General features: G+C 34.4%; 1 protein-coding gene across 8 annotated transcripts in view; it reads right to left on the bottom strand.

Moving 5' to 3' along the window:
• LOC138711177 (tectonin beta-propeller repeat-containing protein 2) overlaps positions 1 to 19,869 on the bottom strand; it is an 84,206-nt gene that overhangs the window by 49,371 nt on the left and 14,966 nt on the right. For all 8 annotated transcript variants that reach the window (XR_011335354.1, XR_011335356.1, XR_011335355.1 and 5 more), the window contains exon 7: positions 17,999 to 18,305. Coding sequence is in view for 5 of the 8 variants with exons in the window: in XM_069842538.1 (XP_069698639.1) it covers positions 17,999 to 18,305 (307 nt within the window). In the remaining 3 variants the exon portion in view is untranslated. The remainder of the gene's footprint in view (positions 1 to 17,998; positions 18,306 to 19,869) is intronic.

The following is a 19,869-nucleotide window of genomic DNA, read 5'->3' as shown; positions in this document are numbered from 1 at the left end:
TGGACTGTTTTGTTTGTTGACGCAGTCCAACAAATAAAATGAGCTTAGTCATTACTGAACAAAACAGTATCTTGGAATAGGCTTTCACGGCCGACATCATTAATATCCCCCACTGGATATGAATATTCTCTGTTAAAGCAATTTTTTTAAAATTATAATTACTCTAAAAACATCTACATTCCATCTCTTCCTTAACAGTCACAATTCTGAATAAGATTAGAATAAAACTGTCTGCTTAAAAATTTCCCTCTCTTAATCACAAATTTTGTACTTTTGTATTTTGTAAACTGACTTTAAGTTTGTAAATATTTATATATTTGAAACTGTTTGATAATAGCGTAATATTATAACTAGGGAACAGATTTTATAGTTCCGTAACTATTTTGTTTGCTACTTCCTAGACATATGTTATTCAGATATGTCTACATTTCATGTGCACAGTATCCCCCTATTAAAGTTCTATAGGATCTAAAATACCTAAATGAACCATAAACTTCTATAAATGCCTAAAACCTATGTTTGTGTCTGAAAAGCACCTTTTTTCTATTAGTATTCTGTATATATTTAAAATAAAGATCTTGGTACTAAAAAAGAAAAAAAAAAAAAATGCCAACCTAACTACCAAAATGATATTTATAAAAATTGATCTTAAAGAGAAACACTCCTCAATATCATCCATTCCCTCCCACCGAACATCCTCATATTCATCTTCTTTCACTGTGGCTGTTCCTCGGCTTTGGAATTCCCTACCGAGTAATGTCAGGGACTGTCAGACATCAAACCAATTTAAGAATAGGCTAACGAAATATTTTTCTAACAATTCTTGTTAGCAATAATAGCTGTTTCAAGTTTCTCAATGTTTATGGTTGTATACAGTATATCACAGAATAAATATTTAATTTGCTCTATTATTATTATTATTATTATTATTATTATTATTATTCTGGCCACGGACTGAAAGGTCAGAGGTTCGATCCCGAGTGGTGATGGGATTTTTCTTGTTATCAAACTTTCAGAACGGCCCCGAGGTTCACTCAGCCTCCTATAAAATTGAGTACCGGGTCTTTCCCAGGGGTAAAAGGCAGTCAGAGCGTGGTGCCGACCACACCATCTCATTCTAGTGCCGAGGTCATGGAAAGCATGGGGCTCTACCTCCATGCCCCCCAAGTGCCTTCATGGCATGTGACGGCGATACCTTTACCTTTTTTTTTTTTTACTACTACTACTACTACTATTTCTTACCAATGTTTATTGTTGTCTGACTAACATTACTTATCCAACTTTCATTATTCACTTTCATGTTGTTTTACGGTCTAGATATTAATTATTGAAGAGACCACTGAAGAGACTCCTTGGCATGTGATTTAGATCAGAATAGGTCAAGAGTGGCCTAACTCCCCGAAAGCAACATGATGATGACGATGATGATGATGATGGATAGGAAATCTAATGAAGAATAATTTATCCCTCTGGCGTATTTCAATAGCATGGACGGTTTTCGTGTATTTAATTTTAAAAACCTCTAATTTCAAGCTGCTGTATGATGCTAGTAAGTGGCAACGTCAAGGCAAAGAGCAGCTCACCTACAGAGACCTCTTAACAGTCACTTGCATGGTATAGTCAAAAACAAGATACAATAAAAATGTAAGGAAAAAGTTTTTGATGTCACTGCACATATTAAAACTATGTCAGTAGTTTATTATGTCTCCAAACAAACCCCTCCCTTTTCATTGTAAACCTTTAACATCTTAATTCAGTTGTTTATCCAATATCCATGCATAACAATTAATATTTTAACGTGAAATGTTTATGCGCTTGACATTCGAGAAATCTGATCACACTTTCTTTTAATATAGAAACATCATTAATTACAGCAGGCCTTGGACGACTGAAATTATGACGTATTTAAAACAAAATGGTTTCGAACTAGCCAGCCATGATAAAACATGAAGGGAAAACAATGTGACATTATAATGAATTCATTATTATTCGTACACAAATGAGGGTGATTAATAAATGTGGGAAGTACAAAGACAGAACGTTTAAAATAGTATAGCCTAATTCTAAAGTACTTAACAGTGGTATTAATTTCCAAATGAATCCAATTCTTTGTAATCATATATAATTATTAATTACAATTTCAAACAACTTGGTGTCATATTGATGTGTGAATCGTTTTGACTATCATTGCATTGTTGTTTGGAGATAGGCCTCAGGGAATGAGGCAGCAATTACACTAGCCTGCGAATTTCAACTTTGTGTTTGTTGCCTAAACTAAGTAATGTGATTTTATATAATGCCGATATGCTGAATCCGAATTTTCAATCCGTTTGCTTCTATCACGTCAGGTTTGTTTGCAAAATCACTTTAAATGTATTTTATAATTACGTGAATTTCATCACCAACTTTTTCATTTCACTTTTTTATTTCAAATTCAAAAACAATATTTAAAAAGACACAACTTGCTGAAATTATGTGTAGGGTTGTTCATACATGTCACTAGAGTGTTTTTGCTTTGTTTTGTCTTGTTTACTTCACTATTGGATGTATAAATTAGCACAATGTATCACACAAAAAATTACACCACTTGCTTCTTAGTTGAGAAAGTCCTCCTGCTCCTCTTTCTTTTATGTTTCTCTTCAGGTATTTCACGCTTTAACATCCAACAATAATCACGAAGCATACTGATGCTCCCGCGTCCCTGGTACCTTCTTTCGAACTCCTGCAGATCCTTGTGAAATTGTTCATCTTACTCTTAGCTGAAAAATCCTAGATTTTCGGCGAAATAATCTAGCTGAGAAAACAGAAAATTTTGATACTCATGTTACAACCAAATTCTTGTATGCTTCAAGCATGTTAGCCACAATGTTTCGGTAATTAGGATCCTTGTTGTCCAAGAAATTTTAAAACAACTTTACAAAAAAAAAAATCCATGCTGATTTCTCCTTTTCATCCATACTGTTTTTAAATGTTGCACCAGACATGTACTTAAAACAGCCTCCTTCCTTATTTAAAGCTTTTACAAGCTGTTTCATTAAGCCAAGCTTACCACAACTTTAGAAGAACTCACAAGGCTTTGGCGCACAACATTCTTACAACCAACAACCAAATTTTGTCGAGGTGGCCAGTCTTTCATAGTCCAGTGATCAACTCGTGCACTACTATCTCACAGGCAAAGAATGCATGGAAATTTGTTAAAACCAGATTGTTGACCCAGGAACATAGTAAGAACTTTGTAATCATCACAAACTTGCCACTAGTGTTCTTATAGTCTAGTCGCAACAACAGCAGTTGCAAATTTGTGTATGATTTTTTAGGATCACTGAATAGGCAATGGGCACTGAACCGGAGAGAATTTTTCTCCGTTCCATTACTCTTTCATCGTATGATGACGCAGAATATCTGCATGGAAATATCATATGTACTTCGGTACATTAAAATAATATATATGATTAGCGTAAATCACTTCGTGATTTAAGACGGCGCTTATTCCGTCGGATCCCGGCCAACTAGTCACTCATATCGAGTGCACCTCAGCACATGTGTGGACTTCGGTCCTACGTTCATAGACATCTATGACGTAGTGCAGAGGGCGGCCACTAGAGGGAACCCAAGAGTTGGAGCTTAATCTGAGACGATTCTAACGGCGTCGGAGTTGTATCCGGTGTGGCTTAGTGGATAAAGCATCAGCACGTAGAGCTGAAATCCGGGTTCAAATCCCGGCGCCGGAGAGAATTTTTCTCCGTTCCATTACTCTTTCATCGAAAAATGTTTCCGTTATGAAGGAGGAAATCCTTTAAACTTCGCTAGGAAGCATCAATGAACAGTCTCCATTCACTTAGGTCATTACTTGGAAGTCCAAGTTTTAACATAAATTCTTTCATATTACTGCAATATACAAGATTACCATCTTCGGAAAAAAAAGTATTTAAAACCAATTTCACGTTGTCAGTACCAATAGAATGATGGTTAAGATTTTCTGGTTGCACAGGAATTGGTACATTAGGCACAGGTAAAATGGCTGACCGAACACTGAATACACGATTTGATTTTTATGTTTAGAATCGTACCCCTTCACATCACACGAACAGAAGTAGCAGTCATTACTATGGTTCGACTGCTCTCTCCAAACCATAGGCACTCCAAAAAATAACAACGGTCTTCTCCAATTGATCAAATGACGAAGTTCTTCAGTGCATATCTACATACTTTGTGTGGTGCCCAAGCTTTACTGTGATCTCCAAGTTTGATTCCAAAATAGGCATGGTATGACTTTTTCACAAAATCTGTAATATTACACCTCTGCTTAGGCAATATGTATATCCTACATAAGTTATATAACAAAAGTGGTCGGGATTATTTAGACATCCTCGATGCAACATGGTAAATACTTTCTTACCGAACTAAAAACTTTCAACATTCTAGGCTACTCCACAATAAAGCTTCAAACTGATGAAACACAGACTAATGAAATGTGAGAGAAACTAGACGAGTTGAGTCCAGTCTCTCACCAAGGAGTGGCTGACATTTCTATCTTTCACAAATAAAAATAATGACAAGGCTGCACGTTATTTTGCCCTAATTTCTTATGTGCTTGCACCCCGTATCTGCTAAGAAACAATTAGTGTCCTTGGTTTTCAAAATAAACACCTTAAAAATATGTTGAATACATTTGGTTTTCATATCCTAACATACTAAACCTACATATGTTAAAGTATTACAATTTAATTAATTACGCTATAAATTGTCGTAATAAATTATAAGAAAATTAAAATAACAAAAAATGGTATGTGATAGGAACTTTTTGGCCTTGAATTTCATTTCAGCATGCTAAAAATACCCTAAAAACATTAAAACTTTGGAGGCAGGAATTTCATCGCAGACTAGTGTTATTAATGAGAAGACCTTGCCTTGTTAAATTTAAGTGTGGCGTGTATAAAGACAGAAATGAAAAATATCAAAATTTTATTTCAAATTCAAAATATTCTTACAATCCCAACCATGTTCACAATAACTATCACGAATGAGTGGAAATTTACCTTAACAATGAGAAACTATGTGGGTCTTTCACACTTACTCACTGTTAGACTTCAAAATAATTCACAACGAAAATAAGAAATAATTCTGGGTATAATAATAATTAATTTCTCTTAGCCAAACATTTTGTCCCGTGCGCAAATGTACATAAAAATAGACTAAACAATTTAACACAAACTACACCAACTTACAGCATGCATATGAGAGAGGGAGAGAGAGGGGGAGATGGGGAGAGAGGGAGGGAGAGAGAGAGGGAGAGGGGTGGAGAGAGGGGGAGGGGAGAGAAACAAAAACGGGACATATAGAAGTCTGCAGATAGTTACTATACTTTTTCCTTTTGCAGATGATTTGCTTTGTTGTACCTTATGAAGATGATTTGTAGGAAATATAATACAGGAAGTTGTCCAAACAATAAGTCTCATACTTTTTATTATCTTGGTACACATTATTCTTTCACAACTAGGGGTGAAATTTTATGGTGATTATTTTACCCTGATTTTGGTCATAAAATGATTTAATTTCGGTGAATATGTCGTAAAATAACTATCAATTTCGCGCATATTTCGACTCTAAACAAAGTTGAAAAATAACGAAATAACATTTCTTTAAATTATTATTGAAACAATCCATTTGAAACTAACACAACATTGTTTGTATCATTAATTCAATTCAATTCCCTTTCAACAATGTGAGGGTGACTGTACTGCTTGTTGATCTCACAAAGGCAGTTGTGCAGGAATGAGAAACAACATTGTCTGCTTGTGCTGGTCCCTGGGAGTGAAACTATGCGTACAGGTACATTGTTGCCAGATGTCACATGCATGTAATACTGAATGATCAAATATATAGAAATGTTCATGTATATTTTATAAAAAAAGAAAATTTTCAAGTTTTATTTGAAAGAAAGAGTCATTTCTCGTGCGAATTCTCCATAAAAACCAGCTTTTCGTTGAAAATATCGTGATTACGATGTAATTTCGTGGATTTCTATCAAATTCGCGGATATACATATAATTTGAACTGGTAATGGAAATTACGGGAAAACGGCTGAACGGATTTTAATAACTGACCCCTCATTTTGAAGCTTGGAACCCAAAGTTTTTAAAAAAAATAGCAACTTTCAGTGAAGTGTTAGTTTTCCTACATAATTTTCCTATTTTCCAAAATCCATCTTTCGTCAGTTTTGAGAACTAATTGGATTTCAATATAAAACAAAACACACACTACAATAAACAATAGGCTATTACACGAAGGCTATGACCTGCAGGATTGCTGACATATTTAGAGCTGAAATTCAATTGATTGTTAAAAACTTCAAGAATTACTAAACATAATTTACAAGTCTCATTCTGCGGTGTATAAGTTTCTGAATAGAGTTGTGGTATATTGGATATTAAAATCTACAAAATTTGAGGTGGTTTAATGACATTATTACCATTAGAAATTAAATATTATTATAGTTAATGCCATGATGTGACTACTTTTCATTAATATTATACATATTAATGCTATATTGATGATATGAAAGTGAAACGTTTTGGGATTATAGAATAGAGATTATCTTAAATTAGTCCTTCATTTCTATAATTTACTGAGTGGCGGCTATATAGTATATAACTACAAAACTTACGTAATATAATAATATTATTAAAAATCAAATATTGTTATACTTATTAATCTTGTGGGATTGGGTCTTTTTTATATATTTAATGGTGGTATGGTGTAGATATTTATATGCGTCATTCTCTTCAGTGTTGGCTCGAGAGAGCGCAAAAATTACAGTTCCTGAGGAAAGACCAAAAGGTATTACTTACAAATAAAATAAGAAGCCTACAAAATTATGTAGTCTCCCGATCATTTCAGCATGATCTCTTAGCAGGATAAAATGATTTTACCCTCTACATTTCAAGCTCTACATCCAGCAGCTATACCAAGATGCTATGTCTATTATTAGAAAGCATAGCAAACCTGAAATTTTTTTTAAGTTTCACCTAGAATCCACAATGACCTGAAATAGTTATTGCTTTACTCCCACATGAAAAACCCACTGATCGTCCTGACATTGTTACTTGCGTTTTCGCGTTGAAACTCAAAACCTGAAGGTGGATAGGTTCAAGAGAAAGTATTTGCCATAAAAAACCATTCAAAGGGAGTATGTTTCATTATTACGGAAGAAAATAACCTTCAACATGTTTGGTATTCTTTATTGAAAATAAATCTTACAAATTTTTATTTGAACGTTTAATGAACTTGGTTTGCAGCATTTGCTGCACAAGCCACTAGTTTCTCTTAATTTTGGATTTTCATTAAGAGATTTGCATTTTCCATGCATTAAATAAACTATGTTTAACACATTTCGTGTATATTGTTAATACCAAGAAATCACACCCCTATTCATGACGATTTCGACATATCAGGGAAAATTACACAATTTATCAAGACTATGGGAATCACCAACAATGTAATGAGGCCTTCATTAGCACAAAAACAAACCAAGATTCGCCTATACAAAACAATGGCATGACATAATATACTGCATTATGGGAACGAAGCTTGAACTATTAGGAAGAAAGATGAAAACAGGCCAACAACTACTGAAATTCTATTCCTAATAATAGCTAGTTATAAAAAATGGGCTCTAAAAAGACGTGACATTACGAAGGAACTCTACAGTCAACTCATATTGAGTTTCATCTCCCAGTATCAAATACTGGAGAAACTATCTTCAAGGAATGATTGCAGCACAGATCGACCTTTGAAGTGATAAACTGAAAATTCTCTGATGAGATCATAACAGACCTAGCAGCCTAATATTTGAAAAGCAAAAGAAGAAAAAGATTTATCATCACAAACTGGTCGTATTTTTAAAAACACTGTCATTCATTTATAGCTTTATTATTAAATAGTATGGGTAAAAGCAGAATTAATCTTACATTTTTATAAATACCTGCATAATTTATTAATTGATTTGAAATACAATCATGTGTTAGAATCTCTATTAATTTATTTATATTTACTCTATCAAAGGCTTTCAGAATGGGGGTCATAAATCAGAGTATCAGACAAGGTTGTGGCCTTTCGCGAATTCTAAATGAGGCAGTAGAGCAAGTGGACAGCTTCAAATACTTGGGGTGTACACTGGCGTTCAAAGATTCTGACCCGGAATTTTCTGTTTGTGTGAGCGAACTTTCTAACCAAGGGATAAGTCAGAATCAAAGAAATAAGAAATTGACAAACTTTGAAATAATTCCTCTAGTTCTCAATAGGTATCCCTGTTATTGTGACGGGTAAAAATGTATTTGGGGATATATTTATCTAGATTAGGTATAAATTATTCTCATAATTGACAATCTCAGCGGTTTCTCACTAAATCTTGCGTTTTTCACAATCATTACATGGGGATGAAATTTTGAATTTTATAATACAGGTATATTTATGTACTATTGGCGACACTGACTGTTATCCGTCATCTATTCACAGAAGTAATAACTAAAAGCCACACTTACAAGAACAAATTATTGATTAGTAGGGGTCAGATATCTTTGAACGTCAGTGTACTATAAGCAGTAACATGAGCTGCTGCCAAGAAGTCAAAAGGAGAATAGCAATGACAAAGGAAGCTTTTAATAGAAAAAAGGGAATCTTCTGCGGACCTCTGGAAAAAGAACTAAGGAAGAGACCAATAAAGTGCTTTGTGTGGAGTGTGGCAGAAACATGGACATTATGACGAAGTGACTAGAAAAATTTGATATGTGGATATGGAGCATGTGAAAGGGATAGAGAGAATAAGAAATGAAGCTGGGTTGGAAGAAGTGGGCGAAAAAAGAATGATGCTGAATGATCAGGAAGAGGAAAAGGAATTGGCTAGGTCACTGGCTGAGAAGAAACTGCCTACTGAAGGATGCACTGGAAGGAATGGTGAACGAGAGAAGAGTTTGGGGCAGAAGGGGATATCAGATGATAGATGACATTAAGATATATGGATCATATGCAGAGACTAAGAGGAAGGCAGAAAATAGGAAAGACTGGAGAATGCTGGGTTTGCAGTGACAGAACAGAACACTATGACTGAATGAATCTATTCACCTACGAACTAGTTCTCGAGATCAATACTAGGTGGTTGCAGAATTTTTCTCATTGCCAAAACTTTCAGATTGACCCTGAGGTCCACTGAGACTTCTGTTAATTGGCTACCAGATCTTTTCCAGGGGTAAAAGGTGGTCCGAGTGTGGAGCCAACTTCACCAATTAAATCAAGTGTCGTGAGGGTAAGGAAGCATACAACTCTACCTCCAGGCCCCCACGTGTCTTCATGGTGTGTTTTTTAGTTATGACTTAGGAATCAGATTGGAGATTTTGGGTTCAAATAATGCATACCTATTTTTCTCTTTTAAAACAATGGTCAAGAAGATTTCTAATTAGTGTTTTCGTGCAGAATATCTAATTCTTAAGAACAGATTATTAATATCAAGTTGAAGAGGCCTATATTTCAAAACAAGATAATACCATCACAGGTTTTAAGAATTAGTCCCTTATGGCCAGGACCTGGTTCTTCTGTCATTAGCGATAAACACGAAATGCGACAGAGATGCAGCTGTAAGTGTATACAGGTTTTATCACATATTATGTGATTGATTTATGACAGTAAATTTGTTGCGAATTTTCGTGAAACTGGGCTGATTCTATTAAAAAAAATCTTCATTTCTGTCATAAAAACAAAAAAGGCACATTTTTTTAATTATTTTAAAGAAATAGAGTATTCTAGTTTTGAAGATGTTAGCTACAAAAGAATAGGGAGACAAATTATTATTTGGGAATCCTATTATTCTCTTTAATGGCATACAGCAGCAATGAGGACTGGATTTTTGTATAAAACTGTGTTAAGTAACAATAAGTCTGATTTACAAAGAGTGAAACTATTATTATTATTATTATTATTATTACTATAATCATATTATTAACAGCTTTGTTTCTCCACGAATGTTGCAAATACACTGCTATATATAAATGCTAATTAAGATTGTGAATGACATTACATGCGAAAAAAAAAAACTACGAAATTTGCACCAAATTACTGTTACATTTTTAACCATTAAGTACAATATTTTAGTATTGTATTTTATGGAAAAGAAAATAAAAGAAGAAACCTAGGCTTGCTTATGGCCTATTTCGTATCCATCTTTTTATCCAAGTTTGGGTTGGCTTTTGAATCTCTTTTGTTGAGCGATATAAATCTACTCATTCATATAACCAGATAATGCTCGGTTCTGGAATATGTACGTGAATGTAATCCTCGGTATGTTTGGGAGAGGGGGGGAGCAAAGAGATGTTTATAAAAAGAAGCACATAGATAGTTCTAGAATGTCAAACCGAAGATCTTTGGCTTTGACATTATCTACTGACTGGGTATTACGAAAATGAAGTGCTGGAAGGTAAGTAGAAGGTAAAAATTATATGAATCCGCACATACATGTAAAACTTTCATTATGTCTCTCTGTTATGCACCTCAGCAGGGTTATGCAAATATATTTTTATGATTCGTCTGTAGCACTTGAATGATTTAGAAACTATATGAAAAAATTATAAAAACAAGACAAGAAAAAACTAGATACAACACTCGGTAGACAATATTTTTGTATACCGGGAGTAGACACAATCACTAATCCATTAATCATAACATTTGGTTACCAAAATTGTTTTAAAAACTTACAAAACTTCTGCTAGATGTCTCAGCTGATTGGTTATTTTCACATTATACTTAAAGCAAGTTAAATTTCTTAAGATTATCACATAAACAGACAAGTAAAATACGCTATAATCAGATTAAAGAAATTTAAAAGAATACACTACAGAAAAATACTCACCCCAACATCTACTAGTAGTAAAGTATACCAGTTCTTCTTTCTTCTACATAACTTTCTCACGCTTCTTACTGAGGCTTGTTGAGATATAAATGCATCTCACGCATTGCGTTATTTATTTATTTAAAGTCAGAGTGTGATGTTTCGAAAAATACAAAACACATCCCTTTTTACCTCCATTTCAAATTAAGGCCAATTGCTCTACTGTTGGGTTGGAGGAAAGTATTAAAATGTTATGAAAACCAAATAATATCAAATGAAAATTATATCAACTTTATCTCAGCTTCTATTTTTTACATGTGGCAGTATTTTATTAATAATAATAATAATAATAATAATAATAATAATAATAATAATAATAATAATAATAATAATAATAATAATAATGTCTCTTTTTTTTTACCTTGAGAACCTAACTCTTTCCTCCCCAAATACTCTGCACTTTATCGACTTACTGTACTTGTCTTATATTTTGTATTATCTACTTCGTTTTCTGCATTGTCCATCAGATTCCTCTATGACATCACAAGACAATGTTTTGAAGAAATAAACAACCTCAGTCAAGACACTAACTCAAACATCTATCCATAATAGGAAATTTGGGTGAAAATCTGGACAATAAAGTTTGCCTGAAGCGCTCTCACTGATGATTAAATTCTTTTACATGCCATATACGTATGAAACAGAATTCATTGCTATACTTTCCTTCCAAAGAAAGACGTGCTAAAATTTTCATAGTCCCTTAAAAATCCACTGCTCTCAGCCATGTAACTATCAGAACACTGAGGGCAACATGATCCAAACTGAACATGATGGGGTTTTGAGCGATCCCAATTAAGATTAAACATGACAAATGGGTAAGAGTCACATAAAAGCAGCAGATTAGTTTTTAATTATAGTACATTGAAAATTATTACCCATAATTAGGAGATATGGAGGGGGAAAGGAACTGGCCACCCTATCCCATTATCTCTTGGGCTAGTTGCCTCATAAGTGTTGCCTTCTTGGTATCACTTGTGAAGTTCAGACCTGTCTTCAGACAACAATTGAGAGATATTTATGACCTAAAGAATTCAAACAATGCAAAAGTAAGAACTATATTACTGGGTTTTCATGGAGTATTCAAACTGATTTGAATATGCTTACTGTATTGAAACCTTCATGAAAATGGAGATTCAAAACGATTTGAGTCTCAAAGTCATTGAGTTCCATGAAAAGATTTCAATATGGTAAGCACGTGAACGATTGTCATTTGTTCCATCTGTCAGCTATTTTACCAATAGTGAGCACAATTTTGTATGTTGAAAAGTTGTTACAACACGCAAATTTTACAGTTTCCTAAAAGCTATTATTACCATTCTATATTAACAGTCAGAATATTAAATTTTCATGGACTTCATTTAGAAAACGCAACATAGTTTATAGACAAGGCCTACAAGATGACCAAAACGTTAACTATTTTGGAGTATGATTCCTTGCAAAATTTCACCATAAAATAATTTTAGTTAGTAAACACAACTTTTTATTGATTTACTTTGAAAGTGAACTCAATGGAATTTATTTTTTTTAGTTTGTTATTTAACGATGCTGTATAAACTCTCTACTCAAGAGGTAATGTATGTAAGTCCAAATTTTTCAATTTTGAGATTATAGCACTACTGAATTCTTAAAGCTATGGTTCCGCTATGGCGATCATCACTAAGCAAACAATGCCGCTCAATTAGCTCTACGTGTAAATATACATAGCTGGTTTCGTCACAAGTCCAGCGCGGGCTGCAGTGATCAGTGCTGGCCTTCATCACTCTGGATTGACTTGGCTTCAAACTGACAGCGATGATAGATATTCATTTAGAAAACAAATGAATGACAATATCACAAATATGGCTGCAAAACATCGTGTATTTAGCAATTTCTTGTAAAAAAATTATGAATCTTTAATTAATATGTTTCGAATCATCCTGCCTTGTACGATATGAGTTCCAAAAATAGAGAGACAGGCCTACTCATAAAAAGAAAATGTTCTGGAAGGAAGTTAGTGAAATTATAGGAAAGATTGCTTTCAATAGGAAAGACGACAATGTTCGCTGTAAAGAAAACAGCTTAGCTGATGTTTGCTCGGCGATGAACACCATAGCGGAACCATAACTTTAGGGTAGGTCTATCTGAAGATATACTGCCTAGGTACCACTGATTCGGGTTTAATACATTTTTTTCGAAAGAAAATGATCATATATTGGGGGTATACTACAATAAGTCTCGCATAACTGCTTATTTCTTTGTGTGTGTCTTATAATTTTCAAGGTATACTATGGTTCTATTATACTTACAAATGGTTCTCAAAAATCCAGAGGTTCATTGCCACTCTCATATAAGCCCGCCATCAGTCCCTATCCTGAGAAAGATTAATCCAGTCCCTAACATCATATCCCACTATCCTCAAATCCATTTTAATATTATCCTCCCATCTATATTTCGCTAATATTATCCTCCCATCTATGTTTCGGCTTCCCCAGAGATCTTTTTCTCTCAAGTATGATTCTATTATACCAAAAATAAAAGGAATATGTTTGCACTTTACCAGCTATGAAAGAAAAACAAAACTGAAATTTGTTTTTTGCCTGTATTCTAAATTTGATAAAATAGAATTTCTGCACGATATTATATAATTAGACCTCAGATTTTAAGGCACTAAAAATGTATGTTTAAGCGTCTAAAATAGGTTATACAATAATATTATATTATTATGAAACAAGTTTATAATGTTATACTTTATGACAAAAGTCAATTTTTAGGGGTTTCCTAATTCTGACGAGTGCAATAACTGCATGACACTATAAACGTGTTTCATACATTATTTTTTTTGTACGACAGCATTATAAAACAATTAATAAAGAAATAACATTAGATTTGTAATGATGGATCGTTTGATATCATAGTCCATAAAGAAAGAGGTTGCTATGACAACAATGATGTATTAAATATTATAGCATGGCAAATTGTTTCATAATAACTTTATGGTACAAGTTATGCCGTCAGAATAGAAGAAAAAAAAAAACACACATACGCACGCACACACACACACCACCCACCCTGATCTCTTAATTGTCCAGGCTTTACTTCCGTATACCAAGAGAGGTCTTGTCAAAGTCTTGCAAATTTTAAGACGTGTGTTTTTGTACCAATGATTGCTTATGATTCCTAATGCTTTTACAATTTTGGATATTTTTTATAGATATGTCTGTCTTCTGTATATGACATTTCTGTCACCTAGCACAAAATTGATTGGCACAACTGGTCTAGGTAACAATTAATGTTCGATAATTATATCGATATATATAAGATCTCAATTGTTACTATAAACTCTCATTCACAAATACTGACGAGAATGTATTTATGAACAAAGCAGAAAGTACATCTCACTTGACGATAGGTGTCAGAAGAAGAAAAATTGTTTGTGTGCATCTGAAGTCTGATTAGTGGAATATGTAGCTGATCGGCGATGTATGCCACACTACCCCATTATCACCTGGCCTAGTTGCCTCATGAGTTGTGGATGCCTTATTGGTGTTACTCATGAGATTCAAACAGTCTTCAGACAGTTGACTAAACAACAATAGTATCTATAACTATCGTGTTCTGTCATCTTGCACAAAATTGATTGGCACAACTGGTCTAGGTAACAATTACTACTACTACTACGATGGCATCACAGCCCAAAGTCGAGCCTTAGCCTCCTCAATTTTCTTCCTCCAACTGTCCCTGTCCTGTGCTGTGCTAATCTCCTCCAGGCAGTTGTTCCGAGATAGTCCTGAGAATCGATCGTTACCGCATCTATCCATCTATTTTTGGGTCTTCCAATTGGTCTTTTACCATGTATTTTCCCTTCTAAGATCTTCTTTGGTATTATGTTCCCTTCCATCCGATAGACATGTCCGGCCCATTCAAGCCTCCTTAATTTGATGAAAGTAACAACATCAAAACTTTTATATAATTTATATAGCTCGTTATTATAACGTATTCTCCACTGCATATTTTCTTGCACCGGTCCAAAAATTCTTCTGAGTATTTTGCGTTCAAATATACCTAGTTTAGCTTCTGTCTCCTTAGATAATGTCCAAGTTTCACTTGCATAACAGAGAATACTTCTAACAGTTAGATTTCAATATTGTGCTTAATGCAAAATAGGCCTTATTGGTTGCAGTGATTCGACTCTGTACTTCAATTAATTCGTTATTTTTACTTGTCATTACTGTTCCAAGATATTTAAATTTCTCAGTTTCTTCAAACATGTTTATCGTCAGATTAGGAGGGTTGTATATATTCTGTTTATTTCTTATTTGTGTCATCCGTTTGGTTTTACTTGCATTAATCTGCAACCCGATTTTAGCGGCTCCTTGTTCCAGGTCTTTATACACTTCTTCTATTGCTGTCAACGACCGTCCCATAACATCCAAGTCATCTGCGTATCCTACTATTTGAACACTTTTGTAAAATAAAGTGCTGTTAGGATCTATACCTGTCTGTGTTATCACCCAATGTAAAGCAAGATTGAAGAGCATTGGTGCTAGAGCATCCCCTTGTTTCAGCCCATTATCAATATTAAATTGTTCTGTTGAACCACCATATATCTTCACTTGAGCCTTGGTTTCTGCCATGGTCATCTTGACGAGTCTGATTATCTTTGGATGTATCCCTTGATGAATCATAATTTTGTATAATTCTTGTCTATTAATGCTGTCATAAGCTGTTGTGAAATCTACAAACAAATGGTATAAGTTGAGATTATACTCCCAGAACTTTTCTGTCATGCCTTTAACAGTGTAAATTTGATCTATGGTCGACCTTCCTGCACAGAAGCCGGCTTGGTACTCGCCTATGATATTCTCGTAGTATTTCTCCAATCTTTTCCGGAGAATGTAAGTGAATATTTTGTACATTGTACATAGGAGAGTTATGCCTCTATAATTTTGGCACTCTAGTTTGTCTCCTTTTTTATAAATTGGGCAGATTATTCCAACTTTCCATTCACTAGGCATTTGTTCTTCTTGCCATATCTGTTTTACCAGTTTGTATATTGTCTCTACCATATCTTTCCCTCCTGCTTTGATTAGCTCTGCTGGTATTTTATCAATACCCGGAGCTTTGCCATTTTTCAGCAAGTCAATAGGTAATAATTAATGTTCGATAATTATCGATATAAATAAGACCCCAATTTATTACTATAAACTCTCATTCACAAATACTGACGAGAATGTATTTATGAACAAAACAGAAAATTTAATAAGCATCGAAAATGGTCCTGAACACGAGTTAACAAAAAAAGTAATCAAAAACTTTTCCCTGTGGATGCACCTTATTCCACACGTCACCAGTCACATTCCTGATGCAGTCTCAGAACACAGAACTTACAACTGAACAGTCTATACTCCTTACTTGGCAATGATATCTGCCCTTTCATTAACTTCAATGTCTCATGGCCATATGCATCAACATCGGTTAGTGTAGCACCGATTTTGGTTAGGACTTAAACAGTAGGTTAACCACAGTAATCTTTAATCGGTCATATTCCAGTGGTTAAAGGAGATAACCAGTGATTATTAGACCTACTAAAAGATAATGGCGGCCAGATTTATAATTGATAATTTCGAAGACAATTATTATTGTATTTGGATTACTTACATAGATGATGGTGAGAGTGAAGTTGTTAGTGGAAAGAAGGAATTAGTTGACAGAAAATTTCAGGAGAAATTCCTTTTATCAAAATCTATCACACAGAAACAGTCCTAATTCTCATATTAACCAACTGCTTATGTTACGATTCTGTGCAACTGATCTTCAGTACTTTGAGAGAGAGCACTCACGTATCCCTTTTCTTACACAGCAGACTGAATGAATAAAGGTTATGGTTGAGTTTTAGGATAGAACAGTTCCCTGGTATAATTGAGACCCCAGACTGCACACATTAGTGCTCCCTGCTTCATTCTTTTCCTTTATTGATATTTAATCTTTTTTTTTTCCCATTACATATTAATACTAGTAATTATGTCTATCAATACTTCAGATTCACGTTGGCTACAGCTAATCATTACTTACTTACTTACATACTGGCTTTTAAGGAATCCGGAGGTTCATTGCCGCCCTCACATAAGCCCACCATTGGTCCCTATCCTGAGCAAGATTAATCCATTCTCTATCATCATATCTCACCTCCCTCAAATCCATTTTAATATTATCTTCCCATCTACGTCTCGGCCTCCCTAAAGGTCTTTTTCTCTCCGGCCTCCCAACTAACACTCTATATGCATTTCTGGATTCGCCCATACGTGCTACATGCCCTGCCCATCTCAAACGTCTGGATTTAATGTTCCTAATTATGTCAGGTGAAGAATACAATGCGTGCAGTTCTGTGTTGTGTAACTTTCTCCATTCTCCTGTAACTTCATCCCTCTTAGCCCCAAATATTTTCCTAAGAACCTTATTCTCAAATACCCTTAACCTATGTTCCTCTCTCAAAGTGAGAGTCCAAGTTTCACAACCATAAAGAACAACCGGTAATGTAACTGTTTTATAAATTCTAACTTTCAGATTTTTTGACAGCAGACTAGATGATAAAAGCTTCTCAACCGAATAATAACAGACATTTCCCATATTTATTCTGTGTTTAATTTCAGCTAATTATTTTCGTTTTTTATTTACCATTTGTAAGATTTTAACCTAACAGCACAGAAAAACAAAGAAATACAACCCAGAAACAATGTCCAGAAGCAAACAAGTGAAACACGAAAATGTAGGATATATTCGTTTCAGTGTAGAGAGGAGTGAGCTCAGTTACTTTTAGATGTTGACTAGATCTTTGCAGAAGTATGGATGCTTTCCATATGTCACTTTGTAGAAAAAGTGTATCTTCACAGACTTTACCCTGGTTAAATGAGGTATCAGCTAACCATGTGTAAGTAACTGGTGATTATGAATGATGTAAAGAAATTACATATTAGTCACAGTTACTCTTTAACTGTGGTTTCGTAATCAATGGTTACTACATTCTTAACCGAGGTTGATGCATCAGTCTGAAGATAATAAAAAAAATATTGACTCACCAACCTTGAACTAATGTTGCTGTTGTTTCTGGAGTGTAAGCCACTCTGATAAGACTCCTCTCCCCTTCCAAGATGAAGATCTCGTCTTTGTTGACAGCCACATCCTGCACTTTCCTCAGATCTGCCACTGTAGCTACCACAGTAATGGTAGCCGGGTTGAGAACATACACTATGTCGCTGCTGTACGTGACTAACAGGTTCTCTCGGAACACAAGAAGTGGTCCGAACTGGTGATCACCATGTGACTGCTTCACATGATATGGTGCTGGGTTGATCAGAGGCGTGTGTGTGTGTTCACTCATGAGTGCATCCTATGCAGAAGACAAAGGATAACATGACACTATTATAAAGTAGTATGACTGTTAAATTAAAGAAAAACTCTTTACTTCATAATCACTGGGTTAAAAAATGACATACTTAGAGTTAAAAAAATATATCACAAAACGACCAGTGGTATAATAAATGAAGAAAACGCAGAATTCAGAACCAAACTATATTAAGATATCCAACTTAAATTCTTGATATTTTACTAATTCATCATTGATGGGGTATAAGTGTTGTCCTTTTCATAGTCATCAGGCATGGTCTGCAGGATCAAAAAATGTCCATACAAGACAGGATCAAAACTTGATAGTTTTCCCAGAACAAAATATTTCTTCTCTTATTTTATTAGCTTATACTGATTATATCATTAGTAAAATTACGAAAACAATTATATCAGTAGTTTAAATAAATATTTGTGTGTTCTATTACGTTTTCGTGAAATTAAATAAAATTGCATGCTTAAATTTGTTAATCTTCTGGCATGAGAGACGTGGCAATGTGTTCAGCAGGCAGCACTCTGCACAGACATAAGTACACGTCAGCTGAGTTCAAGTTTCCTGTCCATACGTCTACTGCCGAGCGGATGATGGTTCGGTACCAGGTATTCGATAAACAACTTACAATGTCATTCACAGTTTAGGAATATCATATGTTATTAATGTATGGAAAAAATCGTCGTAATTCAAGTGAGGCAAGAAGATGTACCATCAATGTTTTCAGCAATGAACGTTGCCTAATCGGCGAACTTTTGTAGTGGTTTTTCAACGATTATTACAAACTAGGAGTCTCTTACCTCATTTCGAAAATCACAAAAACAGAAATTTCTTTAAAAATGGCACTGCTTTATGGAAGCGGGAGAGATTAAAATGTTGCATTTAAAAAAAGTTCGTGTGATTTTGTGCAGTAAACCATTACTGTTTATTTTTTAGACGTACAATAAAAAATGCACCAATATTGCCAATATTGTTAAATAAAATGGAAATTTACCATAAAGTTCTATTAATGAGATTGAAAGTTTGTATTTGCTTTTCGTTTTATGTAAACAACGGTCTGCCCCGGCATTAGAACAGAGCATCTGTTTTGTACTGGTATGTCTGTATCCGCCTGAGCTGTACTGTGTACTTGTAAACTCCCTCTTCCCCATCCAGCAACGTTGCCAAATGCCTAATATTGTAAACTTTAATAATTAAACATTGCAATTAGAAAAAAATTGTGAGGACATTTTTCTTCCTTATGACATGAACAATCATCAGTTAAAATAATGGCACTTCTACCCCTTACACCCTGTATAAGCTGATGTCATAATAAATGACACAAACAAAGAAGCAAATATATTATTTGAAATTAATTTCAATGTAATGAAAATGAAGTGAACTAAATGAAGAAACATTGTAATCAGAGATTTAACCTCAAATTTTTTAACAGGGATGCAATGGTCAATTGTCTATGACAGCGGAACCAGACTATTCCGATCAAACCAGGATGCATGGTAAGACTATTGATAAAACAGCTTCTCAGTGAAACCTGTACTATGCAGCTATGAGCTAAAAT

The sequence above is a fragment of the Periplaneta americana genome, chromosome 12 (genome assembly GCF_040183065.1).
Source record: "Periplaneta americana isolate PAMFEO1 chromosome 12, P.americana_PAMFEO1_priV1, whole genome shotgun sequence".
Taxonomy (NCBI): Eukaryota; Metazoa; Arthropoda; class Insecta; order Blattodea; family Blattidae; genus Periplaneta; species Periplaneta americana.
This window is presented reverse-complemented; position numbering and strand designations above follow the sequence as displayed.